The sequence below is a fragment of the Cnephaeus nilssonii genome (assembly GCF_951640355.1).
Source record: "Cnephaeus nilssonii genome assembly, chromosome: 19".
Classification (NCBI taxonomy): domain Eukaryota; kingdom Metazoa; phylum Chordata; class Mammalia; order Chiroptera; family Vespertilionidae; genus Cnephaeus; species Cnephaeus nilssonii.
Window position 1 is genome coordinate 3,787,392 of NC_137090.1, and position 26,735 is coordinate 3,814,126.

A 26,735-nucleotide genomic window follows, 5' to 3' on the forward strand; every position below is an offset into this window, starting at 1 on the left:
AAAACCAGCGAGGGCCATCTAACTCATTTTTATTAGGACCCACTATATGCTGGCACTACTGTTGAAATACCCTGATTATATCCAGCCACCCTCCCTGTGCCCCAGTCCCAGGAGCAGTGCCTGGTAGGGGCGAGCATGTCACCAAGGCTGGATTCTCCTTGCTGCCTGAGCACTAGACAGGGTCATTCAGGCTGGACCCCCCCTAGGTCCCACAAGGCTGGGGTGGGCTGAAGCTGGGCAACCAGCTCTGCCAGGTTTGTGGAGCCTCCCTGACAGCTTCCCAGGGGGACAGAGGCTGGAGGATGGAGGCCCAGGTGACTCAGAGCTGTGGATGCGGGGGTGTGGGGGGGTGTGGGGTGTGGGGGGTGGGGGGGTGGGGTTCCTGCTGTAGACCAGGCCTGTGCTGGGCCCTTTGCCCAATTCGGTTCATCAGAACCCAGGCTCCGAGGCCAGTGGGATCACCCTTGTGCCTTCCGGGCAGATGTAATCATATTTTCTAGACTCTTGCATGAGGAGGAAAATGAGATCTGCCTTTGCAGCAGGAAATTCCTTTGTCTTCCTGAGCTCCCGGCCAACAAGCCCTGGGATCCATTGCAGGCCTTTTCCTCTCAGCAGAGTATAGAGCCACGTGTGGCTGGGACTTATAAATCAGCTGATCTTGGGAGCCCCCAGAGCCGGTGCCCCATCTGTGGGTCACTCAGACCTATTTCACCGTGTTCCTTGTCAGGAGCGTCCAGACGCCACGTTGACCGGCTCAACGTCCCCCAAGCCCTGGGCACTGTGATTCCCCTGCGGCCGATTTCACACTCCGGGGACCGGGAGCGCTTCCCCAGGCCCCATCCGAGGAGCTCCCGGATCCTAGAGGCGGGACTAGAGCCCAGATAGGGACCCGTGGGAGCTCGGAGCCCCATGCAACTGCAATGAGGCAAACGCCCTCCCTGTGGGGTGGGCTAGGGACTCTGACGCGACCCTCTGCGGGCACATTGCCAACCCCCAGCCCAGCCCACCGGAAATGACGGCGCAGGCGGTGCTGACGTTAAGGGTCTCGGTCACTCCCAGTCCCGCTGGGGGAGGGCTAGGGTGCCCAGCCCTAGCCTCTGGGCCCCTGCCACCCCTCTCCGCTCCCCTCCCACCCCTCTCCGCTCCCCTCCCGCTCATCTTGGATTGAGGTCAAGGGATCGAGCGGCACCGGGACACCTTCCTCGGGTGCCCCCACCCCTGCAGGCCTAGCTGTCCCCAGACATTCCCGCGCTGGGCACCGGCTGCACTGAATGCTCTTGCCCCATCTGTCCCGTCCGTCCACCAGTCTGAGGTCAGTGCCTGGCAGGGTAAGGCGCTGGATATATTTGAATGAGTGAGGTCATCTGGTGCCCTCCCTTCCCCCCATCAACCATCTGAGTCTGTCCGGGACAAGATTCTCACAGTCCCTGTGGTCGGGAAGTGCTTCCATACGTCTACCTCGAATCCCTGCAGTTAAACCTTCCAGGCCTGTCATTTAGGATGCATATGCTGAGTGTCCTCCTGTGGCCTCACCTTTCTCTTTTTTTAAATCCTCATCGAGGATATTTTCCCCCATTGACTTTTAGAGAGAGGGAAAGACAGAGAGAAACATCGATGTGGTTGCCTCCTGCACATGTCCCGACCAGGACCAGGGCCCTGGCCCCCGGCTGGGGAGGAGCCTGCAACCGAGGCACATGCACTTGACCGGAATTGAACCTGGGATTCTTCCGTCTGCAGGCCACTGCTCTATCCACTGAGCCAAACCGGCTAGGGCTCACCCTGCTCTTTCAGTACCAAGTCATGGGGTTGTTGGGAGGATTCCCCGCGTTAACACAGGCCAAGTGCTTAGAGCACCAGTCAGTGTTTGCCTTCAGGGTCATTGTTATTATAACTACTTTTACCTGGAGGATTGCTCCTCACCGACCACCACCCCTCTGCTGGCAGGGCTCCTGGGAGTCCTGTCCAGGGACCTTCCCTTCCTGGTAGGGAGCGGGGGCCGAGGGGGCAGGCGAGGCTCTCAGTCAAGGCCAGAGCCATGGACCTAAGAGACCTGTGGCGAAGCTCCAGGCACTGCCAGATCCACCCCTCAGACTGGGAGCTCCTTAAGGGCAGGCACGTAGCAGGCCCAGCGAGTGAACAAAGGAATGCTCTAGAACCAGCGGTGCAGCCAGGTCCCTTGGCCCTTCCCTGTCCCAGCTCAGATCCACCCCCCCCCCCCCCCGCCCAAAGGCTCCTCAAAGTACTAAAAACTGGATCTGAGAAACAGCCGGTGAATTCCTACTTACTGACGTGGACAATCCAAGTGGCTCCATCTTCTACGATCGCCCAGGAGTCACCGTCACTCCCCTGCCCAAGAGGTGATTTCTGTGTCCAGGCCAGTGCAGGTGCTGGGGTTGCAGGGAGCAAGACAGGCCCAGTCCCCGCTCCCACGAAACTTGCATTTCACCAGGAGAGACAGACATAAACCAAATAAAGAGACAAACATATTTCACACGGTGGTAAGGTTTTAGGGAACACCAGGGGCTGAAATAACAACCGCTGGGGATGGGAAATCTGTCAGGAAAAGAGGCTTTAAAGATAAGACTCCCTGCCCTAACCGGTGTGGCTCAGTGGATAGAGCGTTGGCCTTCGGACTGAAGGGTCCCAGGTTCAATTCCGGTCAAGGGCATGTTCCCAGGTTCGATTCCGGTCAAGGGCATGTACCTTGGTTGCAGGCACATCCCCGGTAGGGGGTGTGCAGGAGGCAGCTGATCGATGTTTCTCTCTCATCGATGTTTCTAACTCTCTATCCCTCTCTCTTCCTCTCTGTAAAAAAATCGATATATATATATATAAAAGATAAGACCCCTGCCTGGCCGGTGTGGCTCAGTGGTTGAATGTCAACCAGGAGGTCAGGGTTCGATTCCTGGTCAGGGCACATGTCTGGGTTGTGGGCTCGATCCCCAGTGGGGGGTGAGAGGGAATGGTTCTCGCTCATCATTGATGTTTCTATGTCTCTCTCCCTCTTTCTGAAATCAATAAAAAACTATTTTTTTTAAAAAAAGATAAGACCCCAAGGAGGAGAGGGGGACAGGCACACGAAGAGGAGGAGGAGGGCTGTCCCAGGCGGAAGGAACAACCTGTGCGGAGACCTGGGGCAGCAAGCTCAGGGGGTTGGGGAAACGTGGGAAGACCAGCGTGTGGAGCTGGGGACTCGGGGGAGGGGAGCACGTGGGCTGGGAGGTCACAGTGCAGCCTGAGGAAGTCGTTCCCAGCAAAGGACTCTGGGGCGTTTTCAGTGGGGGAGGGCTGTGAGCTGCACTTTACGGCTGCCCGCTGTTCTGCAGAGAAGAGATGAGAGGGGCAGGAGTGGAGGCTGCTGTGGATGGGGGCCAACCCCCGGGCTCTGGCGAGGGGGGCAGTGGAGATGATACGTGTGTGGGGAAGAACATCAGGGTGCAGTGATGGATTGGCCTTGGGGTGACAAGAGGAGAGGCGACAAGGGTGACACTGATTTGGGGGGAAGTGCCATTTACTGACATGAGGCTTATAGACAAAGGCCAGGAGAGAGAAGGGCGGGGTTTGGGGGGACAACGTGTGGAGAAGAGAATCACCCACAAAGTGGCAGTTTGTTTTCTTGACATTTTACAAATCCTCACCCGAGGATATGTTTCCTGAGGATATGTTTATTGACTTTAGAGAGGGAGGAAGGGAGAGACAGACAGGGAGGGAGAAACATTGATGATTGGTTGCCACAAACCGGGTATGTGCCCTGACCAGGAATCGAACCAGTGACCTTTCAGTGCATAGGACTACACTCAACCCACTGAGCCACACTGGCTGGGGCTCAGACGCCTTTTCTGGTTTGCACCCTTTGGGACACTCACTCTCAGAACCCGGGGCCTTGCTGTGCGATGCCCAGGCCACACATTGGGTCCCATGCTGACGATTCCAGATTCAGCCCCCGCTGAGCCCCGCCTTTACCTCCTCCCGACATGCCAGGTGCCCGATGTGTGAGTGAAGAAGCCTCCAGATGATTCCAGCACCCAGCTGCACCGAGTTAACCCCTCCCCTGGCCATTCTATCTCCCCGGCTGAGGCCCCAGCGGTTGGGGAGCGGGCACAGGCCACCTCAGCTGAATCACCGACTGCTTCCTTTATAACCATGTTTATGGTTCTACGCCAAGTTTGGTGGGGAAGTAGCCATAGTACCGAGACCATGCATCCACCTGACAATCAAGATTCCACATCCCCATCATCACCTGCATCCATAGTCACCATATCACCGGTGACTGCCTAGGTTCAACCCTCATCATCTCTCTCCGCCCCGCCCCCCCCCCCCCCACGCCCCGCTGGATTCGCTGTGTTCGGTCACTGTCTTTCCTGCAGCAGCCAGAATGACTTTGCTAAGACATAATGACATTATTCCCCTGCTTCGAAGGCTCCTGTTGCTCAGAGCATGAGATCAAGGCTCCCTGACAGGGTGTATGCAGCTCTTTCTGCTCTGGCCCTGGCCTGTCTCCAGCTGTAGCTCCTGTCACTCTGCATTCGCCCCACCAGGTGTCTGCGATCTGGTTGTCCCAGGCTCTCTGCGCTTCTGGGCCTTCCTTCTGCTCCTGCTCCCTCCACCTGCCTGGCCGTGGGACACGCTCCGTTCGCCCTTTCCAACCCCTTTCCGTTGTCTCCAGCTGCTCCAGGCCCGGGGGCTGAAGCTTTTGTGGCTGCACCTGTGGGTCCTTTGTCTCTTGCTGTCTGTGGGCCCCCTGGTGGGAAGCACCAGCAGGAAGTGGAGGGGAGAGGAGTGAAGGTGGGGGATCTCTCCGACAGCGCCCTCCCCTGGGAGGCCCCTGCTCCTGTGGGCCTCTCCTACAGCTGGGCTTTCTTCTTCTGGGCTCGGGCAACCACGCCTCCCTTTGCCCCTCAGGCTTAAGGATGGCCCAGGCTCCCCGCTGCTTCTAGCCCCCCGAGTGCATCACGGTTCTTGTTGGTTTCCCTCTCCTTGTAAATCACCCCTTAATGAACCGCTGCTGGCTCCTCTGTCTGCGTGTTCCATCCGCTTCCTGTTGGGACCCTGACTGATGCTCTGTCATCCTCCAAACCTAGTCCCGCCTTCCCCACACTGCAGAGCTTTCCTCACCATTCCACCAGGGCTCTGGACAGACTCCCACTCTCAACCCTGTACCTCTCTGTTGCTCCCTCTCCCCCTCCTCTCTCTCTCTCTCTCTCTCTTTTTCCAGTAGGAACTTGCCTCGGTAGCTCAGGCCCTGGCAGCTTGCAAGGTGCCTGGCACTTAGTAGGTGCTGAGTCAATGTTTGTTGCATGATTGATGGTTGAATTCAGAACAAAAAGGGCTCCAGAGAGGGCTGCGGCAGCCCCAGACTGGTGACTCCTCCTCTATGCTGGGCATAAATGAAGGTCACGGCATGCTTTCCGTAGGGGGATCATAACTAAGAACCTACTAGGGATCATCAAATGAAGGGCTAGTCATCTCTTGAGACATTCTAAAGCTCTCTTTTACTACTAATATGTTTTCTGAATACATCGTCTTTTTTCTTTAAAAAAAATTACTATCAAAATTTATATACAGTCCTGGAACCACCACCACTACCTCATACCCTTTGGTAGGCAATCCCCTTAGCCTTCTCCCAGTTTATGGCTAACATTGATGTGTTTTCTGTCCCAATGTTTTGCCTTTCCCAGAATGTCATATAAATGGCATCATACAGTTTACCTTCTGTGTCTGGCCAATGCCTTTGAGATGGTCCACACTGTCCCTGCATGTATCACTCGCTGTTCCTTTTGTTGCTGAGTTCTAGTCCCTGTGCATAGCTGGACCACAATCTGTTTATTCATCAGACGATGGGCATTTGGGTTATTTTAAACTTTGGGTGATTATGAATGAAATTACTATCAGCAGTACACAGGCTTTTTGTGTGAGTATCTGTCTTAATTTCTCCTGGGTAAATACCATGAGTGGGATTATAGTTTTTACCTTTATAAGAAACTATAAATGCTCCCCATCCTCACCAATATTTGGTATGTCAGGATTTTTGGAAAAAACCCATCCTAATCTATATATATATAAAAGGCTAATATGCTAAGTGTCCCTCCAACCATCCAACCGGTTGCTATGACGTGAACTGACCACCAGGGGGCAGACACTCAATGCAGGAGCTGCCAAGCTGTGGTGACTTGGCAGCTGTGGTTCTCAGGTGACACACTGGGAACCAGAGAGGAGGGAGCCCGATTCTAGGGTGCATCACCCAAGAACTGCTCTCTTGCAATCCGGGACCCCTCGGGGGGATGTTGGAGAGCCAGTTTCTGCCTGATCCTTGCAGGCCAGGCCGATGGATCCCAACGGTGCACGAATCTGTGCACCGGGCCTCTAGTAGGTATATAATGGTTATCGTATTGTGGTTTCAATTTGCATCTTTTTAATGACTAAGATTCAGAGTTTTATTTTTATTTTTTAATTGATTTCAGAGAGGAAGGGAGAGGATAGAAATATCAATGATGGCAGAGAATCATTAATTGGCTGCCTCCTGCACGCCCCCTACTGGAAATCAAGCCCGTAACCCTGGGCATGTGCCCTGGCCAGAAATCAAACTGTGACCTCCTGGTTCATAGGTTGATGCTCATCTACTGAGCCACTGTGGATGGGCAGATTCAGAGTTTGTAATGTCACTCCGGGCTGGGCTAGAGTTGGGTGCTTTGTAGAGTGGACTGGGTTTTTTTTTTTAATGCCCAATAAAGGTGCCATTCATTCGTTATCTCAGAGAGATCAGAAAAGCCATGGAGCCTGCCCAGGATTTCATCCAGGGCAGGGAAAACACACCTCTGGAGCAAGGACAGACCTACTCTGTCCAGTCCGCTCACTCAGTGACATGTTGACACCCTGTCCCCTCCTTCCCGCCTCCACACCTGTCCTACCCTGCCTTTGCCACCCTTTGCTGCCTCGATGGTGCGTCCCTCATTTTTCACCGGTGGAATTCCTATTTAAGCTGCATTTCACCTCCTTTTGAAGCATCTGGGATTTCCAGAAGCTTGCAGACATGGCATGCAAGATGATGTTACAGAAAAAGCGCAACCTCTTTTGGGGTGAGTTGGATTTTTATTTTTATTTATTTATTTTGCTTTGCTCCTTACTAGTTGTGTGACTTTGGGCAAGTAACTTAAATGTTTTGAGCCTCAGTTTCCCCAAATGTATAATGTGGATAATACTTACCTCAGAGGTAGGATTCTGTTGTTAGCGATATTGTCGTCACATTATTATTATTAATTACTACTACTACTACTACTATTTTGCCTCTGTCAAAGGCTCCCTGGTTGAATCGTGGCTGATTCTTTTCTTGATTCTCTCCCTAGATAATTGCTCATTAAGAATAGGCCCTGTCACTTCAGCCCCTGTGCTCCCATTCTTGACAGTGTTGCTAAATACCAGTCCCTCAGCACGTTTGTTGAAATGGACGGACTTAAAAGGGTTTTCAGGGAAGGCAGGTGGCCAGAAAGGAGCTGTGGGACCCAGAGGGACTCCAGCTCTCATCAGACCCCTGCGCAGCTTTCCTGGAGCAGGCCATGGAGTCCGCCTTCCTCCCGCCGAATGGATGGCTGAGCCTGGGCTGTCTGGACACGTGGGTTTCACAGGTGAGAAAAAGGGGAACCAAGAGAGCAGATACTAAATAATAGTAATAATAATAATAATAAGAAGAAGAAGAAGAAGAAGAATTGGGAGGACAGGATTGACAAGGAGTAAACTCAAGGGAGAGAGCTGGCTGAGAAAGTGTGGGCCCAGTGATGGCGTGGGGACCGGGAGGATCGGGGACTGGGGCTGGGGCGGAAATGGGAGATGGAGCGGGGACAGGGCAGAAGGAGGGGCGCGGAGGCATGGGGTCCCGCTGAGACGGAGAGGCAGACTGGGCGCCGGGAGTGGCCAGTGCCTGCCGAGGCTGCAGGTGCTGTGGGGGCGGGGCCACCAGGGGCGGGGCCTGATGGGGGCGGAGTCCCTGGAGGCGGGGCCGACGCCGGGCCGGCGGGCGGGGTGCCGCGCTCCGCTCTGCTCCTGCGAGAGCAGCGGGGGCCGCGGAGCTGGAGCTGGAGCTGGATCCCGAGCCGGGGCCGGGGCGGGAGTCGGGGTCGGGGCCGGGCCGGAGCGGGCTCCAACGCTATGGGGTCGGCCGACTCCAAGCTGAATTTCCGAAAGGCGGTGATCCAGCTCACCACCAAGACGCAGGTGCGCCGGGGACCCCGGCCTCCCCACCCACCTGCCGGGCTGGGGGCTGGGCAGGGCCGGGGGGGGGGCTGCGCGAACTTGGCCTGCCCTGAGATGGGGGAACCAGCTGGGCCGGCGGGTGGTACTGAGGTCAGAGCCAAACCCCGCGGCCTGTACCCGATGCTCCATCCCCTAGCCCCGGTCCCCCACCCCCAGCCTTCTCTCCCGGGAACATCCTCTCCCCGCGGCCGCTGCTGCCACCTTAGGCTGACGTGTGCCTACTTCCCGAGCCGGCATCGCCGCTGTCCACCCCCTGCCCATCCCCCATCCACTCCGTCCCTCCAGTCTTATATCTTCAGCCTCTCCCCGCCTCCTCCCACCCGTCCACCTCCCTGCTCCCCTCCCTGCCCCTCGGTGCCCGCGGGTCCCGGACACACAGAGCCGGCTGACTCAATGCAAACAAAGCCGGGCCGGCGTCCGCCCTGGTCGGGGAAACAGCTGGTGCGCGGCGGCAGCAGCCTTCCTGGGCCCAGGTCGATGCCCATGGCGGGAGAGGCCCAGCAGCCTGGCTAGAGGACCGGTTCCCAGGTCCGTGGAACCCAGTGTCCCAGCTGGGACCACTCCTGGAGGGAGCTTCTCCTCTGAGGCCCAGCTGTGGGGACGGCTGTGTTTGTGGTGCCCTCTGTTCAGGGCTGAGACCTGCACATTGCCCTTGACCGGCTGGTGTGGGGCCTGGGGGTGTCTTGCAGCTTAGTCCATGCTCCCCCCAGTCCACAAGTGGCACAGAGGCCACCTCCTTGCCCTCTCCGCCCCCCAAACAGGTCCTGGCCCAGCAAGGCGGCTTCCTTGCCCACCCCTTCTCTCCTCACCCCTTGAATCAGGCCCTTCTTGGCCACAGAGATGCCGGCCCTGACTCCCCAGATCCCCCACTTTCAAGGGAGTCAGGACCTGCTGCTATCTGGGGCTTTCCTCTCACCCCCAACCCCACCCCACCCGCCCCACTGCTCCTCAGCGCTCTGCTCTCTCTTGCTCTTGGCAGCTAGGGTGGGATGGAGGGAGCCATTTCCACAGCCAGCTGGTCACAGCTCCAGAGGCCAGACCACAGGTCCCACCCTCTCCCGTTCCCATGAGAGAAAGGCCAGGTGCTGGCCACTGCCCAGGGCCTCTGGAGAGTCCAGCTGGCGGAGGGGTGTGTGATAGGAACCAGACCTTGCTCCTTGCCGCTTCCCCGGGCTCCTGGTTCGTCTGGCCCTGGGCTCTCTAGCGGTGGGGCGCCTCGGGCTGTGGGTGGCAGGGCGGCCAGCCCTCAAGGTGGGGCCACAGAGAGAAGAGGAAGGCAGGCTCCAGTGTTTACCTACCGGCCAGGGAAACAGCTGGTTGGAGAAATGAACTATGGGCGGTGGGCTCAGCTGCTGGGGTCCAGTGCTGGGCCAGCAGGACTAGCTCAGCCAGGTCCCAAGGGATCTGGGTGGACTCCATTCCTACCTGCTCCAGCCCCCCCTCCCCCCAATACAATGATGGAGCTGACTGAGGCATTGCTGTCCCATTTCCCAGCTGAGGATAGTGCGTCGACTTGGGACAGGACTGAAGCCAGAGGCCAGCCTGGGTCTCCCTCTGGGGAGCACTGGGGCCCTGCAGGTGGGAGGGCCTGGGCCGCCTGGAGGGAGCGACCCTCGGGGACTGGCACCTCAGGTCCTGTGCAGTGACCTGGCTTGGGCAGCTTGGGAGTGAGGACCAGCTCCCAGGTAGTCCTTCCAGACCTTGCCCCTCCATGTCTCCGAGGAGATTCAGGCCGGTTGTCCACGGGGTACTCTCCAGCCGCGGGCCCCCCGGAGCTGTGCTGCGAACACAGTTTTGCTGTGGGCAGTGACCAGCCGGCCCCGCGCCTTTCCCCACCGCCCAGCCTTCCTGTGCTGCGTCCTGTTTCCTTCCTGCCCGGCCTGGGCCCGGCCCTGGTTCTGAGGGCCCGGAGCTTTGGCTGGGTTCCCTGCGTCTTTCCCAGGGGGGTGGGGCCCTGGAGGGGGACATTCCTGGACCTGGACCCTCTCCTCGATCCCACATGTTGTGAGGTGCTCTGCTGTTGGGCAGATGGGATCCGGCGGGTCCATGTTTACATGTGTGCACATGTACGTGCGTGTGCATGCCGTGGTGACTCACCTCCAGGACAGGTCACCCTTTGCAGGCTGGTCCTTCCCTCCTCCCCCCAGAAAGGTTTTTAAAGATGCACCTGGGCCCCAAAGAGGGGGAGTTCCTGCCTGAGCAGGTCCTGGCAGAGCTGGGGTGAGAACCGCTGGTTTCCCACCAGGTAGCTCAGTGCCCCTGGTGGTGGGGGCCTGCCCGGCTGCTTCTTTTCAAAGAAACTGGCCTGGATTTTAGAGCGTCTTGGGTTTGGTGGATCCCAGCTGGGGTAACTGAGGCAGGAGCTAAGCCATGCCCTCCTCCCCACCCCCACCCCCGTCAGAGCCTACGGGGCCCCAGTGACCCTGGCCAATACCTATAGCATCAGGCTAGGCTGGTATGGTCAGGCAATGGTTGCCAAATTGAAGTGTCGAAGCCACGGTGGGATAGGGATCGGTTGGGGAAGGGGGAGGTGAAAGTCACCACTCTTGAAGTTCAAAGCCAGCTCCCAGCTGGGACTCTCCTCTGTTTCAGGGCTGGCCTACCCTGGAGACACTTGCTTGATGAACTAGGTCAGAGGCCAAGTCTACTTGGTGTTGAGATGAGTTTCTGCCCCTTTAAGGGGGGTAGTGGTTACCTGGGAGGTGGGGAAGGTGTAGAGATGAGAGCTTCCCATAGGTGCTCCCAGATTGGGGAGGGAGGGCTCTTCATGTTTCTGGGATGTCCTTTCCCACCCCCACCCTGGCCACACACACTGGGGTGTGGTGCCCCTGGGACCCCAGTGAGTGTCAGAGGGCTGTCCTGGCTGAGGGCGCCAGGTGCCAGCAAACCCCAGCCCCAAGGCTTCTCCTTTGGCCTCTGTTTCCCCCCCTCCCCGTCCCCCCTTCCCCACTAACTCGCTCTACCAGTTCTGGGACTGAGCGGGCCTTGGTGCCAGGCCTGTCCAGAGGGCCAAGGCCACATGCTGCCCCGTAGCTCGTGGGGGTTGTTGCTTGGGGAGTGACCTTGGTGAGGCTTGCGACCCCAGCCCTAACTCTGGACAGCCCCCCTGGCCCTCGGCCCTGCCTAGTGACTGGGCTGAAGGGGTAATTATAGCCTTTAGCTGAACAGATATCGCCTGAGCATCTGCCCTGTGCCTCAGCTGCAGGTCAGGGAGGAAGGGCTGTGGATGAAAGGGGCCTCAAGTCTGGTGGAGCCAGGGACCATGGTGAGTGGGTTGGGAGGGGGTTCCAAGGTGGGAGCAAGCCCATCTGTCCAGAGCTCTGGGAGACTTCTTGCAAGAAGTGGCTTCAGAGAACACAATTATTATTATTATTATTATTATTATTATTATTATTATTATTTAAACTAATTTCAGAACTCTTTATTATTATTTTCTTTTTAATCTTCACTCGAGGATACTTTTCCATTGATTTTTAGAGAGAGTGGAAGAGAGAGGGAAAGACAGACAAATATCGATGTGAGAGAAACACATCCAATCAGTTGCCTCTTGCATGTGCCCCAACCAGGGCCCGGGCCGGGGAGGCGCCTGCAACCTAGGTACATACCCTTGATCGGAATCGAACCCAGGACCCTTCCGTCTACAGGCTGATGCTCTATCCACTGAGCCAAACCGACTAGGGCCAGAATTATTATTATATTTTTCTTTATTTATTGATTAAGGTATTATATATGCATCCTTATCCCCCATTGCCCCCCCCACCCCCGCTCATGCCCTCACCCCCCTGGTGTCTGTGTCCATTGGTTATGCTTATATTCATGCATACAAGTCCTTTGGTTGATCTCTCCCCCTTACCTCCACCCTCCCCTACCTTCCCTCTGAGGTTTGAGAATCTGATCAATGCTTCTCTGTCTCTGGATCTGTTTTTGTTAATCAGTTTATGTTGTTCATTATAGTCCACAATTGAGTGAGATCATGAGATATTTGTCTTTCTCCGACTGGCTTATTTCGCTTAGCATAATGCTCTCCAGGTCCATCCATGCTGTTGCAAATGGTAGGCGTTCCTTCCTTTTTACAGCAGCGTAGTATTCCATTGTGCAGATGTACCACCGTTTTCTAATCCACTCATCTGCTGATGGGCACTTAGGCTGTTTCCAAATCTCAGCTATGGTCAATTGTGCTGCTATGAACATAGGGGTGCATCTATCCTTTCTGGTTGGTGTTTCTAGTTTCTTGGGACATATTCTTAGAAGTGGGATCACTGGGTCAAATGGAAGTTCCATTTTTAGTTTTAGAATTTTTTTTTTAACAAGATATTTCTCTTTCTCAATATACGGGTAATGCATAGTACTACGTGTGGATCCATGGGGCTAGCCGGGCCCTTGATCAGCCCTTGCAGAGAAGGGAGAGCCTAGGCCCTAGTGCAGTGATGGCGAACCTATGACATGTGTGTCAGCACTGACACGCGTAGCCATTTCTGATGACACGCGGCCGCATGCCGAGGATGAAACATTTGCTGCTCCTGAGGATGAAACATTTGCGACTAGAGTCTTGGAGTTAGTTTTTTCCTCAAAGTGACACACTACCCGAGTTATGCTCAGTTTTTTGGCGAAGTTTGACACACCAAGCTCAAAAGGTTGCCCATCACTGGCCTAGGGGGACGGGGCAAGGGGGACGGTCTCTTGCAGGAAGCGCTCTTCAGAAAGTAAGAGAGCCTGGTAGCCTGGCCCTCAGCAGAGGAACATTCAAAAGGAAGAAACTGGTAATAGTCCGGAGCTTACAGAAAAGCAGAACGAAAAAACAAAAAACCACCCGGAGAGATCATTGCTGTTAACATGTCACTTTGGTGTAGGCTATCAAGTTAACACAAAACTGTGATAGTCTTTTATCCTTTGTTCACGTACCCTGACACTGTGAATATTCATGGATATTCTTTGAAAAGTGATTCTGATGGCTGCGTAATATCCCTTCGTATGAATGTGCCTTCACTTTTTTTTAATTTTTATTATATATATATATATATATATATATATATATATACACATATATATATATATATATATATATATTTAAATTGTTTAAAGCAGTGGTCGGCAAACTCACTAGTCAACAGAGCCAAATATCAACAGTACAACGATTGAAATTTCTTTTGAGAGCCAAATTTTTTAAACTTAAACTTCTTCTAACGCCTCTTCTTCAAAATAGACTCGCCCAGGCCGTGGTATTTTGTGGACGAGCCACACTCAAGGGGCCAAAGAGCCGCATGTGGCTCGCGAGCCGCGGTTTGCCCACCACAGGTTTAAAGTATTACCTATAGTAGTACATATATCTCCTTTTTTCCCCCCATTGACCTTCCCCCAGCCTCCCCTTCCCCCTGTCGCATGCCCTCATCTCCCCCCCCCCCCCCCGCAGTGTCTGTGTCCATTGATTGTGCTTATATGCATGCATACAGTCCCTTGGTTGATCTCTGTGCCTTCACTTTTGAAAGCACTCCCCGATTGCTGGTTACTTAGATTGAGCCCAACGTTTTACCATTGTCAACCATAACACTTCCGTTGGCATCCTCATACATGCATAACTGTTTCCTTGGGAAATATTTCCAGAATATTACCATTCACAGGGGTTGCCTGTATAATTCAAAAGGCATACATGTGTTTAAGGCACGTTGCCTCCATAGGGCTGGTGGGACTTTGGAATGTGTCAGGAGGGGTGGGCATGCTGGGAAGAGGGGGCAGTCTGAGGGAAGGCTAGGAGAAAAGATGGCCTGGCTGTGTTGTAGGGACAGCAGATACAGGCGTGTGTGCATGCACATGCGTGTGTGTGCACATGTGTGTATGCAGGTGTGCAGCGTGTAGGTGTGTTTAGGTAAGGTCGGGGCTGACTGGCTGGCTGAGGTCTGGACTCAGTCCTGCAGGCAGCGGGGTTGGAGAAGGTCTCCAGAGAGGTGGATGGTCACACAGTCCCTCAATGCCCAGCGGACCCCTGACCATCTGTGCCACGTGTCCGCAGCCTGCCTGTGCGGGCCAGGACCCATGGTGGCCACATGGGAGGCTCCTGGGCACCAGCAGGGGTGGAGTAGGGGGACCATGGCTGACCTCTTGGGGGTTTCCTTGGCTACATGTTGGGCAAACTATGGGCTCTTTGGCAAGGGATTGTGCAACTCTGGACACTGGATCTCCCCCCCCACCCCCAGCCTGTGGAAGCCACCGATGACGCCTTTTGGGACCAGTTCTGGGCGGACACGGCCACCTCGGTGCAGGATGTCTTTGCGCTGGTGCCGGCGGCGGAGATCCGGGCGGTGCGGGAGGAGTCACCCTCCAACCTGGCCACTCTGTGCTATAAGGTGAGGGTACCTGGCCCCCCCGCCACGCCCAGCTGGGCCATTTGCCACCCGCTTGGGGACACTGATGCCGGCCCGCTCTGTGGTCCGAGACGTCTGGCGGGCCCTGGGTTCTGGGGAAGCGATCACGGGGAGGTGATCTGGGCCAGACCTTGCTGAGCACTTTCCACGGGTCAGCTCAGTTAGCTCGCCCTGTGCGGCTGCCACTGATAGTGCCACCGTTTTACAGATAAGGAAACTGAGGCTCAGGCGGGTGGTCGCTTAACAAGGTCGCAGCCGATGAGCGGTGGCCTGGCCCACGTCCCGTCCACCTGGGCTGGCTGACCCTGTCTAGAGGGGGGCCCTGTGGGGTTGGGCCTCCACCTGTGGCCCCGCTGCCTCTCCCCCTCTGAGCCTGGGGTGCCCATCCCGAGCCACGAGCAGGGCCCCACTCCCCGCCCTGCCAGCGTGCCCCTCTGCCACCCCACAGGCTGTGGAGAAGCTGGTGCAGGGCGCCGAGAGCGGCTGCCACTCGGAGAAGGAGAAGCAGATTGTCCTGAACTGCAGCCGGCTGCTCACCCGCGTGCTGCCCTACATCTTCGAGGACCCGGACTGGAGGGGTTTCTTCTGGTCCACGGTGCCCGGGGCCGGGCGCGGAGAGGTCTGTGCCGGGCGGGGCTGGGTGGGCAGTGGAGTTGTGACAGGGCGGAACCGGTCCAGCACAAGAACCAGGCCGGCCACACTCCTCCAGACCTTCTCGGGCTCTGGGGAGTGCGGGGTAGGGAGAGTGGGGCTCCATTCCTCTCCCCGAGCCCTCAGTTCCTCTCCCACGGTCTCTGCCCATACAGCTGGGCACAGCTGGGCACAGGGCAGCTAGGCCTCCCCCTCTGTCTCCCCTCCCCCCTCTGCCTGGGTTTATCTCCAGGCACCTGGCCGGGGGGCTGCCCAGTGGTTCCCTGCAGGGCTGAGGGGACACAGAGTCTCGGGGACATGCATGGCCTGGCCCCTCCCGTCAGCGGGAGGTTTCCTCACTGCTCCCAGTCCGCTCTGGTTCTGTCCCAGTGACCGCCTGGGCCAGACCCCGTCCTCCTCCCTTCCCCCAAGCCCTGGGGCCGCCTCTCCTTGGCCGGCCCCCACTGAGGGGGCCCGGGGCGCTGTGTCCTGAGCAGGGAGAAGACGATGACGAGAATGCCCGGCCCCTGGCCGAGTCCCTGCTCCTGGCCATTGCCGACCTGCTCTTCTGCCCGGATTTTACCGTCCAGAGCCACCGGAGGAGCACTGTGGTGAGAGCTGGCTGGGCGGGCTCTGGCTCTGGGTTGGGGCTGAGTGAAGTTCTAGGGCAGGATGTTTCGGGGACAGGGCTGCATGGTCCCAGGGAGGGGTGGAGGCTGGCACAGTTGGAGTGGAGCCACCTGGTGCCCGGCCATGCCCCCTGCATCCGGGAGGCTGGGCACAGGCTCCTATTGTCTTTGCCTGGGTGGTGGGAGGGGTGTGGGGCTTGGGCACAGGAGGCCTGGCCCTTTCACTCTCCGTTGGCCCACGGACTTGACCTTGAGTGCTTCCTGCCCCCCATCCCCGCCCACCACCAGACACACCCAATTCCATTCCCCTCCCTCCCCATCTCTCTCTCTGCGTCTCACACTGGACTGAGCGAGTGAAAGCGCCAGACTGGAGGGCATGAGCTTTCAAGAGGCTGAGAACATTATTTCTTCCCTGTGCGTTAGTGCCGGGGGCGTTTGAGAATCTGTCTTTGGGGTAATAGGAGGGACAGGGGGGGCCTAGGTTGGCCCTCCCAGCCCGATCGCTCCCTGACCTTGTCCCCAGGACTTGGCGGAGGACATGCACTCCCTGGACAGCTGTGAATACATCTGGGAGGCGGGCGTGGGCTTCGCTCACTCGCCCCAGCCCAACTATATCCACGACACGAACCGGTGAGCTTTCTCGGGCCCAGAGCACGTGGCCGCTGGACCCCAGGCCACGGCTCAGGGAGGGAACCCGCCCTGGCCTTGCAGAGGGAGGCTGCTCCCTGCTGACCCAGCGCAGCCCCACAGGGAGGAAATGGGGCCATTTCTTTTCATGGACCTGAGCTGGGGCTGGGCAGGGTGGGCACGCCCCCCCAGGGGAGCACTGGGATCCTCAGGGACTGCACCCCCTCCCCAAGGACGGAGCTGCTGAAGCTGCTGCTGACCTGCTTCTCTGAGGCCATGTACCTGCCTCCGGCTCCAGACAGTGGCAGCACCAACCCGTGGGTGCAGTTCTTTTGTTCCACAGAGAACAGGTGAGGCCCGCCCCCCGCCCCCCACAACCCCGGCCTTCCTTTCCCGTCTCTTCCTCCTTGTTCCAGGCGGCAGAGCCGAGGAGCTAAGGCCTCGATGCAGCCCTGGGAGTCTTATTTGGCGGGAGGTGCTGCCCCCTGGTGGTGATGACCTGTAACGTAACTGCCACACTTGCCAGTGCTGTCCAATGTCCCACTGGGGTCCCCGGGTGACAGGCGCCTGGATCCTCCATCTAGTAGAAATAGAATGCGAGCCACACATGCAATTTAAACATTTCTACTAGCGACATTAAAAAGTAAAAACGAAACAGGTGAAGTTAATGCTAATAATATGTTTGATTTAACCCAACCTAGCCAAAATATTAGCATGTAACATGCCATCAGTATACACAGTTATTGAGAGGTGTGACATGCCCTTCTCATGCTGAGTTTTCAGGATCAGGTGTGTGGTTCACACAGCAACTCCCAGTTCGTACCTGCCACATTTTAAGCTCCTAGGACAGTGGTCGGCAAACTGCGGCTCGCGAGCCACAGGCGGCTCTTTGGCCCCTTGAGTGTGGCTCTTCCACAAAATACCACGGCCTGGGCGAGTCTATTTTGAAGAGGTGGTGTTAGAAGAAGTTTAAGTTTTAAAAATTTGGCTCTCCAAAGAAATTTCAATCGTTGTACTGTTGATATTTGGCTCTGTTGACTAATGGGTTTGCCGACCACTGTCCTAGGAGCTACTGCGGCTTGTATTGGGCAGTGCAATGTATTTTTTTTGGGGGGGGTGGGGGTCAGTACAATTTAGACAATGGGTGGGGGGGCATAATGAATATACCCTGAAGGATGGGGAAGCCCGGCCCGAATGGGGTGCTCGCTCACGGGCCATGGGGGCTCATGTGAGTACATGAGGTGTCACATGGCGAGACCATTTGGAGCAGATACAGGCCGTTCAGCTGTGCAGCTCCCGCTGTGCCCTGGGCCGTGCTGGCAGCACCGGAGCTCCTGTCCCCGAGGGTCCTGGTTCATCCCTTACTTCCAGACTCTGGTGCCCACATGGCACGCCTCCTCCTTCAGATTTTCCTGGCGTCCCGCCCAACCGCCCCCGCCCCCCAGCAGGGAGCCCCGGGGACCCCTCCACCAGCCACAGTCCGGAGCCGGCCAGTTTGCTTCCTCAGCAGCCTTATCAGGCAGACGGCCACGCCGTGCCCCTCGCTCACCTCGCTGGGTCTCCGTTTCCTCATCCGTAAGATGAGGAGCTTGAACCCTGACATCTCACAGATCTCTGAATGGAGCCACCCGGGCCTGGGAACTGGGTGACTGAGCGTGTGCTCTGCTTCCCGAGGGAGGCTCCCCTCCCGTGGGCCACCAGCCCCTCTCGGAGCCCCGAGGGAGGGCGCCTGCCCCTCACAAGCCCGGGGGCCACATCATCACACATTTGCCCCAGCCTGTAGGCTGCCCGGCACCGAGACTGAGCCTGATGGGAACGGTGGGTTTGGTGCTTCTGATGTGTCGATGCGGCTCGTCGGTTGTGCACTGATGGTGGGGGAGCCCGCATGTGTGGGGCGGGGGTGTGGCACATCACTGGACCTTCTTCCGTTTTGCTGTGAACCACTAAAAATAGTATTAAAAAAAAGAATAGGCTTCATGCCCGGCCGGCGTGGCTCAGGGGTTGAGCATCGACCTATGGTATGAACCAGGAGGTGACAGTTCAATTCCCGGTTGTGGGCACATGCCCAGGTTGTGGGCTCGATCCCCAGTGTGGGGTGTGCAGGAGGCAGCCAATCAATGATTCTCTCCCATCATTGATGTTTCTATCTCTTTCTCCCCCTCCCCTCTCTGAAATAAATAATAATAATAATAATAATAATAATAATAATAAAACTAGGCTTCACCCCTGGCGGGAGGAGTCTGAGGGATGTGGCCCTGACTTCCTCCCAAGAGCCCCTCCTGACCGGCCCTCCCACGCTGGGGAATAAATTCCTCCTGCCGCGGCCCAGCCTGGTGCGGGTCCGGGTCCGGAAGGGACGAGCTTCCCGGCTCTGCGGCCCAGCCCCGCCCAGAGCTGGCGCTGAAGCTCGTGTTGAAGGAGCGGATGGCGGTCGGGTCGGGATGGAGGAGGGCTGGGCCTGGGGGGTCTCCCAGCCCCCTCGCTCCTCTCCCTGCAGACACGCCCTGCCCCTCTTCACCTCCCTGCTCAACACCGTGTGTGCCTATGACCCTGTGGGCTACGGGATCCCCTACAACCACCTGCTCTTCTCCGACTACCGGGAGCCCCTGGTGGAGGAGGCTGCCCAGGTGCTCATCGTCACCCTGGACCACGACAGCGCCGCCAGTGCCAGCCCCACCGTGGATGGCACCACCACAGGCACTGCCATGGACGATGTCGATGTAAGAACAGGCGGGGGGGCGGGGCCTCTGGCCCGGTGGCATCCCCTCTAGCAGAGCTGGGCGAGGGATACCCAGTGGGCACCTTGTGGTGAGCCGGGGGGTCGAGGGGGCACAGCTGCCTAGGCCTGGGGTAGGGGCAGAGGGTGGGGGCACCTGCTCACCCCGGCTCCACCCTCAGCAGCCTCCAGGGCCCGAGAACCTGTTTGTGAACTACCTGTCCCGAATCCACCGTGAGGAGGTGAGTCTCAATGCCCACCCCACAGGGTTATGGCCTTGCAGGGGGTAGTGGGGTGGGGGGCGGGTGAGATGGGGGTGGGGGAGTCCTCACCCCTACCTAAAGGAACCATAGTCCCCACGGTCTCCGGCCACTACAGTAAAACAGTGACAGTAGGACTGTGAGGGTCTCAATCTGCAGAAAAGGGCCAATGGCCTCAGCTGGGTGAGGGGAACCGGGAAGGCTTCCAGGAGGAGGTGGCTGTGGTGGCCAGTTTCTCAAAGGTCAAGGGAGGGGGATGTAGTGGCCCTAAAGGCCAGGCAGACCCAAGTTCATGTGTCTGATGTGACCCCAAAGCCCTGCCCTCTGCAGCTGCGACAGGGGGCCCGTCGCTGTTCCCGGGCTTTGTGAGGACTGAGTGAGGGCACAGCACAGCCCGGCGGGCAGCGGGTGCTCCGAGAGCGACCCTCTTGCGGGAGGGAAGGGCCCCTCAGGCCAGCCTTGGACTCGGAGGGGCTCCCCCAGGACAGCTATTGACGCCGTTGGAATCTGGGCCCCTCGGGCTCTGGGTGGGGCCGGGCTCTGGGGGAGGGAGAGGCCTTTGTTGGGAGCCGGACTAGACAGGCCCCTGCGCTCCCTCCCAGGACTTCCAGTTCATCCTCAAGGGCATAGCCCGGCTGCTGTCCAACCCCCTGCTCCAGACCTACCTGCCCAACTCCACCAAGAAGATCCAGTTCCACCAGGAGCTGCTGGTCCTCTTCTGGAAGCTCTGCGACTTCAACAAGGTGGGCCAGCGGCGGGCAGGGGTCTGCCCTCCGGCGGATCGGCTGCTCAGGCCGGGCCAGGGGTGGGCAGTGTCTGGGGAGCCTCCCGGAGGGGGAGAGGGGGGACGGAGCTGCCCCTCCCTCTGACCCTGCCTGCCTGCTCCCTCCTCCCTCCCCCAGAAATTCCTCTTCTTTGTGCTGAAGAGCAGCGACGTGCTGGACATCCTGGTCCCCATCCTCTACTTCCTCAACGATGCCCGAGCGGATCAGTGTGAGGAGGGGCGTGCACAGGGTGGGAGGCGCACAGGGTGGGAGGGGTCCTTGGAGAGGGGTGGTCTGGCCAGTCCGGCCACCTCCCAGGAGCTCAGCCCCCCGGGATGGCCCCTGCCCGTGGGCTCCCTTCCTTCCCCCCCACCCTGTGTGGTGACCCCCCCACGCCCCCTGTCACAGCTCGGGTGGGCCTGATGCACATTGGTGTCTTCATCTTGCTGCTTCTGAGTGGGGAGCGGAACTTCGGGGTGCGGCTGAATAAGCCCTACTCAGTGCGCGTGCCCATGGACATTCCGGTCTTCACGGGCACCCACGCTGACCTGCTCATTGTGGTAAGGGGGCCCCTGGGTGCATGGGGGTGGTGTCCTCTTGGCCGAGTTTGGAGGCAGAGGGGACCCCATGGCCGCCCCTCTGCTCCCCGGCGCAGGTGTTCCATAAGATCATCACCAGTGGGCACCAGCGGCTGCAGCCCCTCTTCGATTGCCTGCTCACCATCGTGGTGAATGGTAGGGCCCCCCCACCCCCCCGGAACCCGCCTCCCCCCTGCTCACCACCAGGTGGCGCTAGGCCACAGGCTGACTTGCCTGCCACTCCCTGCTTCAAACCCTTGTCCCATAGAAATGCTAGGGCAGCCACCTGTGTACTGGTCAGTTCTCTCGTGGCCACAGGAAAAAGGAAAGGAAGCAACAGGTGGCCGTAATTTTATAGTAGACGTGACTGAACCCGCTACATCCAGAACGCCATCCGCTCCATGGGCAGCCAAGACACTTACATCCGTTCACATCCAGGCTTCCACATCTTATGTGCGACGCACACGTGCAGCGCCATCAGTTAGGGCTACCCACGTTTCCGGGCTTAATAGTCACACGTGGCTCGTGGCTACGGTTTGGGCCAGTGCGGGTCTGGACCGGCTCAGTCCTGGGTGCCCTGATGTGCCCCGCCCACCAGGGAGGACTGCGGACAGCTGCCTGGGAGGGAAGGGGAGAGCTGGGCCCAGCGAGGCGGCAGTGGTGGGCGGGGGCAGGATGACTTCAGCGTGGCTGCCTTGTGGAGACCATGGTCCCGGGTGGGTGGGGTGGTACAGGGCCTCTAGCTCCGCCGTGAGCCCGGGGGCCTTCCCTAATGGTTCACTCACTGGCTCCATCCGCAAATCTTAGCCGGGCCCTGGCTGCGTGGGGCCAGCTCGGAGAATGCATCTCTGAGCCAGGCAGCCACCGTCCCTGCCCCCGCTGGTGAGGGAGGACCTGAGACAAGGAAGCGCACAGGTCAATCGTGTGACTCCAGGCTGTGTGCAGCGTTTCATCCGATCCCGCCCCCCCCCCTGCCCCCCACAGGCTATGCCACAAATACGTGTTTAATTCTATGGAGACTATCACTTGGATGTGCTAGCAACACCTAGCGATCCTGAGTTTGTATTCCTGTCCCATCGTTTTACCACTGCGGGACTTGGGGCAAGTCTGTGTACCTCTCCGAGCCTCAGTGTCCTCACCTGTAAAATGGGGATGGTTTTGAATACGACCCACCTCCCGCTCAGGGGGGTGGGGAGCGGTGGGTGGGATGGCGCGTGTGAGTGGTTCAGTAAACAGGACAGCTGTCCGCACGGTGGAGGGACAAGAGTGGAACTAAACTGCTCCCAGGGTGGCCTTGGCCTCTGGGGTGTCCTCTTCCTGGATTTTCAGGGACTTGGCAGGCGGGGGGGCGGGGAGGGCTTGGGAGCAGGAGCATCTTGTCCTGCTCCGGCCCAGGCTGTGCCCGGGTGGCTGGTGGGGCCCAGGGGTAAGCCGAGCCCCTCCTGCAGTGTCCCCCTACCTCAAGAGCCTGTCCATGGTGGCGGCCAACAAGCTGCTGCACCTGCTGGAGGCCTTCTCCACCACCTGGTTCCTCTTCTCGGCCGCCCAGAACCACCACCTGGTCTTCTTCCTGCTCGAGGTCTTCAACAACATCATCCAGTACCAGTTCGACGGTGAGGCCCCGCCCCCGCCCCGCCCCACCTGGCCTTGGGGGCAGGAGGTGGGGGGGCCGTGGGCCAGGATACCTTCCTGTCTAATGGGCAACAGTCCTCTGCCCCCCGGTTTGTCCAACGGGTATTTATTGAGCACCTGCTGTGGACCAAGCCCTGTGCTGGGTGCGGGGGATGCCTCGTGGCATTCACAGCTGGGATGGAGGCGGGGAGGGCAGCTTTAAACATCTGGCCACATGGACAGAGCATCTTAGTCTGGGGAGAGGGACGTTCTGACGGGCACGACCTAGACGGGGTCACAGAGGCCGGGCTGCCTGGTGTCAATCAGGGCCTGGGCACTTGGCTGTGGACGCATAACCTCTGTGAGCCTCGGTTTCCTGTGGTGAGATGGTGCTCCTTCCCTACAGGCAACTCCAACCTGGTCTATGCCATCATCCGGAAGCGCAGCGTCTTCCACCAGCTGGCCAACCTGCCCACCGACCCGCCCGCCATCCACAAGGCCCTGCAGCGGCGCCGGAAAGCGCCCGAGCCCTTGTCCCGCACCAGCTCCCAGGACGGCGCCTCCATGGAGGGCTCCCGCCCGGCCGCCCCCGCCGAGCCGGGCACCCTCAAGACCAGCCTGGTGGCCACCCCAGGTCTGGCGCTGGCGGGCGGCAGAGGGTGTGGACACCGGCATGGGTGGGGGCTGGACAGGGTCTCGGGGGGGTGTCACCCCATCTCTGGCAAAGGGCATGGGAAACTGAGTAGGTGGGGATGACAGCTGAGTCGGGCGCAGAGATACTGGAGCCCAGAGGAAAGCTTAGTGGGGCACTAGCCGCACGCCTGGGTGTGGGCTCTATGAGGGGTGCGGTCAGGGTGGGGGCATTGGGGGGTCAGGCACAGCGGCTCTAAAGTGGGGGGGGGAGAGGGAGCCTGGAGGGGGCGGGGCCCGGTGGAGGCGCTGCCCAGGGGGGCACTGGGCAGGGGTCCTCACGCCCACCTGGGCCCCCCAGGCATCGACAAGCTGACGGAGAAGTCCCAGGTGTCCGAGGATGGCACCTTGCGGTCCCTGGAGCCTGCGCCCCCACAGAGCCCCGCGGACGGCAGTCCAGCTGAGGAGGTGGGCGAGGGGCTCTGGCCTCGGGGTGCGGGCCCGGCCTAGGCCGCCTGGGTCACCCGCAGCAGAGGGGGGGGGGGCACCCGCTGAGTCTCCGTGGAGGGCGCTTTCCCAGACCCTCCCTGTTTTATTGGTCCTGGGCTTAGCCCTTGGCCTTCAGACTCCTCATCCATCAGCCTTATCTGCGGCCGGGCTGGCCTTTACCCTAAACCTGTCACGGGCTGGGCTGGGTCGGGCAGGGCCTGGGGCCCAGGGCCCAGGGCAAAGGGTGCGGGCTGGGCTGGCCCTCATTGGGAGTGAGCCCCCCCTGCTCCCGGGCCAGTGGGGAGATCTCACTGCCCGCCCGGGTTCCAGACTGTGGGATGGGCTGGAAGAGGGGCTGCTGCTCTGCCTCACCCTGTACCCATGCCTCCCACCCTCACTCCCACCCCTCCCCTGGGACCAGGAGCCCAGCCCGACGTGGCGGGAGCAGCGGCGACTGTCCAGCGCCTCAGCCAGCGGGCAGTGGAGCCCCACGTCGGAGTGGGTGAGGGTTGGGGCAGGGGGCACCCCCGTGGGGGCTGGGGCAGGGGCCCTGGGACGAGCATCAGCTCAGGAAAGCCTCGGTGGGGATGTGTCCAAGTCCCAGGACTGGCCCGGGAGCCAGGCTCGGGACCAGTCCTCCTGGCCGGCTGACCGTGGCCTCCCTCTGACCCGGCGTGGAGCTCCAGTTGCCCACAGCACTGATTTTCCTAATGAATCACCCTCCCCACTCCTTCCCTGGATTGCCCATCCCTGTCTGTCCTGGGGCCACACTCATGGCGCTTGCATGGGGGGAATCAACACTCCTGCCTGAGCATGCCCTTGTGAGGGTCCAAGGGGGCCGTGTCTGGCACGTAGGATGTCTCAATGCCAGGCCACGCTGACCGTGAAGAACAGTCACTGCTCAGGGGCGCGGCCCGTCCAGGCCTTGCGGAGTGATCTGGGACACTCTGGCCCGGGGGAGCCTGCAGTTCTGGGTCAGGGTCAGGTTTCCCCAGCGCCAGGAGCCCCGGTCCCTCCCCCAGGTCCTCTCCTGGAAGGCGAAGCTGCCGCTGCAGACCATCATGCGGCTGCTGCAGGTGCTGGTGCCCCAGGTGGAGAAGATCTGCATTGACAAGTGAGGCCCTGGGGGGGAGGGGCGGTGGGGGGAGAGCTGGGCTCTGAGGAGGGGCCAGTCCAGGCTTGGGTGGGGTATGATGGGGGGCAGGGGCCTCGGGGGTCCAGGGTGAGCCCCAGGCTCCCCTTGACCTGCATGGTGGGCTTCCCACGTGAGCATGTTGAAGACACCCCCTCCCCGGCAGGGGCCTGACGGACGAGTCGGAGATCCTGCGGTTCCTGCAGCACGGCACCCTGGTGGGGCTGCTGCCCGTGCCCCACCCCATCCTCATCCGGAAGTACCAGGCCAACTCGGGCACGGCCATGTGGTTCCGCACCTACATGTGGGGTGTCATCTACCTGAGGTGGGCCCCGTGGGGTGGGCCTGGCGTCTGCCTCAGGGTCTGCCCAGTGGGGTTAATGCCAAGACAGTTAACTGGGGTGGTCCTGTCTGGTGGAGGGTGGGCACCCAGGGTCCAGGGTGGGACATTGGGGTGGGCATTGGGGTGGGCACTGGGGCGGGAGGGGTCTGGGCGGTGTCACTGCCCAGCACCTCCCGGTCTTTTCTGCGAGGCCTCCCCGTGCCCAGTGACAGCCCCCTCCCTCCGCAGGAATGTGGACCCGCCCGTCTGGTATGACACGGACGTGAAGCTGTTTGAGATCCAGCGGGTGTGAGGATGGAAACCGACAAGGATCAGGGGCCAGGAGAGGGTGGGGGGCCCGGGTCCCCCCATCCTCCTCCCCACACCCGACCCACTGACCGTTCTGAGCTTTAATTTACTATGATCAGGGCTGGGGGCTGGCAGAGTGACCGAGCCCGGGGTGGCAGCTCCCGGGAGGAGGCCCCTGACGGCTGGGAATGCCGGGGATCGGCTCTGACCTTCCCCGAACTCCCCCACCCACGCCTGGAGCGTCCTGTCTCCCTGGCCAGAGCCCCACCTCCCTCTGCTCCCCCTCGAGACCCGTCTCTGTGCGGACCCTCGGTGCCCGCCCAGCTCCCGGAGGCCACCGGTGCCCTCTGCGTTGTCTAAAGGGAGCTGTGGGCTGTTCCTTGAGGCACCTGGGCAGTGCGGGAGCCTTAGTCTCCTGCCTGAAGCCACCTGGGCGGTCTGGCTCGCTGCCAGGGCCTGAGGGAGGAGGGTGTGTGGCCAGGGGGCTTGAGGAGGCTGGGGGCTGGCTGGCTGCAAAAGCCAGGCTAGGCTGGGGGAACCCCATGCATTTTCGGGGTTTGGCGTGTCGAGGGTATCCTGCTATAGTCTTCCTGGTCAGTGGAGACAGCCTGGCCTCATCTTATATCCAGTAACGGGGGCAAAGGGAACAAGGAGGGGGGGCAGCAGTTCAGTCCCCCCCACCCACTGCCTGGAGGACCTGTGGGGGGCAGGACGCCACCCCTCCACCCTCCCCTTCGTCCTCCGGGCTCCGGCCTCTGGCCTCCCTCACCCCACCTGTGTCAGTACAATCTTTGCTGTGTACAATCGGCCACTTTACACAATAAACCCTGTCCACGCCCTGGCTCTCTGTGCTCGGAGGGAGCTGAGGATTCTGCCTCCCAGAGTGAATCCCCAGAGGGCCCAGGTGCCTGCTGGGAACCCGTGTTGGTCATTTTCTTGGGGGTGAGGGGGCTGGACCATTGGACCCCTGGGCTGTGGCCACAGAGAAAGCCCACAGGAGAGGGGAGGGCCTACCTCCCAGCTTCGGGGGCGACCCCCATGGGCTCTGCTGGCCCCAGGCAGCCACTTAAAGGGGGTGGGGGTGTCCTGGGGCCTTGGCCTGTGCTTGCCTGTGCCCAGCGTCACGGGGAGGGGCCTGGGGCCGCCCTCCCTGGGCCTCACCCGCCTCGCCCTGGGCCCGGCCCGGTGTTTGCACTGGGCTCAGGGAGATGGATGGGCTGCCATCTCCGCCCTTTCTTCCTGATGGCTCAGAGGACCCGCAGGCCTGGGCACCCGCAGCCACGCCACGGCCCTGTGGGAGCCAGCTCCGGGAGTCGCCTGGGGCTCGGAGTCAGAGAGGGTGTGCTTACAGGGGTGGGGGGGTGAGAGCACTGGCCCCTCTCTCCCCACCTCCTCCCATGATCAGACAAGACCTGGTTTCGACCTCTGCTGG

The 26,735-nt window shown here is 59.6% G+C and overlaps 1 protein-coding gene across 2 annotated transcripts; it reads left to right on the plus strand.

The window, feature by feature from the left end:
* The first annotated feature begins 8,064 nt into the window (after nt 1-8,064).
* Nucleotides 8,065-26,181, plus strand: HID1 (HID1 domain containing). 2 transcript variants are annotated; one of them, XM_079796838.1, is made up of 19 exons: nt 8,065-8,208; nt 14,439-14,588; nt 15,055-15,225; nt 15,734-15,847; nt 16,389-16,495; nt 16,726-16,842; nt 18,990-19,212; nt 19,394-19,450; nt 20,071-20,211; nt 20,371-20,461; nt 20,641-20,792; nt 20,888-20,966; nt 22,259-22,423; nt 22,828-23,055; nt 23,413-23,519; nt 23,962-24,042; nt 24,563-24,654; nt 24,839-24,997; nt 25,244-26,181. In XM_079796838.1, exons 1-19 carry the CDS (start codon nt 8,143-8,145, stop codon nt 25,305-25,307), a joined length of 2,364 nt encoding a protein of 787 aa, XP_079652964.1. In that variant the 5' UTR covers nt 8,065-8,142; the 3' UTR covers nt 25,308-26,181. The 2 variants fall into 2 exon arrangements, with proteins under 2 accessions (XP_079652964.1, XP_079652963.1); XM_079796837.1 differs by having other exon boundaries at nt 19,391-19,450; nt 25,244-26,179.
* Nucleotides 26,182-26,735: the final 554 nt, after the last annotated feature.

Bases quoted from the DNA above. Each gene is read 5' to 3' on its own strand.
- HID1 (XM_079796837.1), top strand. From the start codon at position 8,143: ATGGGGTCGGCCGACTCCAAGCTGAATTTCCGAAAGGCGGTGATCCAG. The intron at 14,589-15,054 runs GTGAGGGTACCT...GCCACCCCACAG, and splicing joins TGGCCACTCTGTGCTATAAG to GCTGTGGAGAAGCTGGTGCA. The intron at 15,848-16,388 runs GTGAGAGCTGGC...CCTTGTCCCCAG, and splicing joins GCCACCGGAGGAGCACTGTG to GACTTGGCGGAGGACATGCA.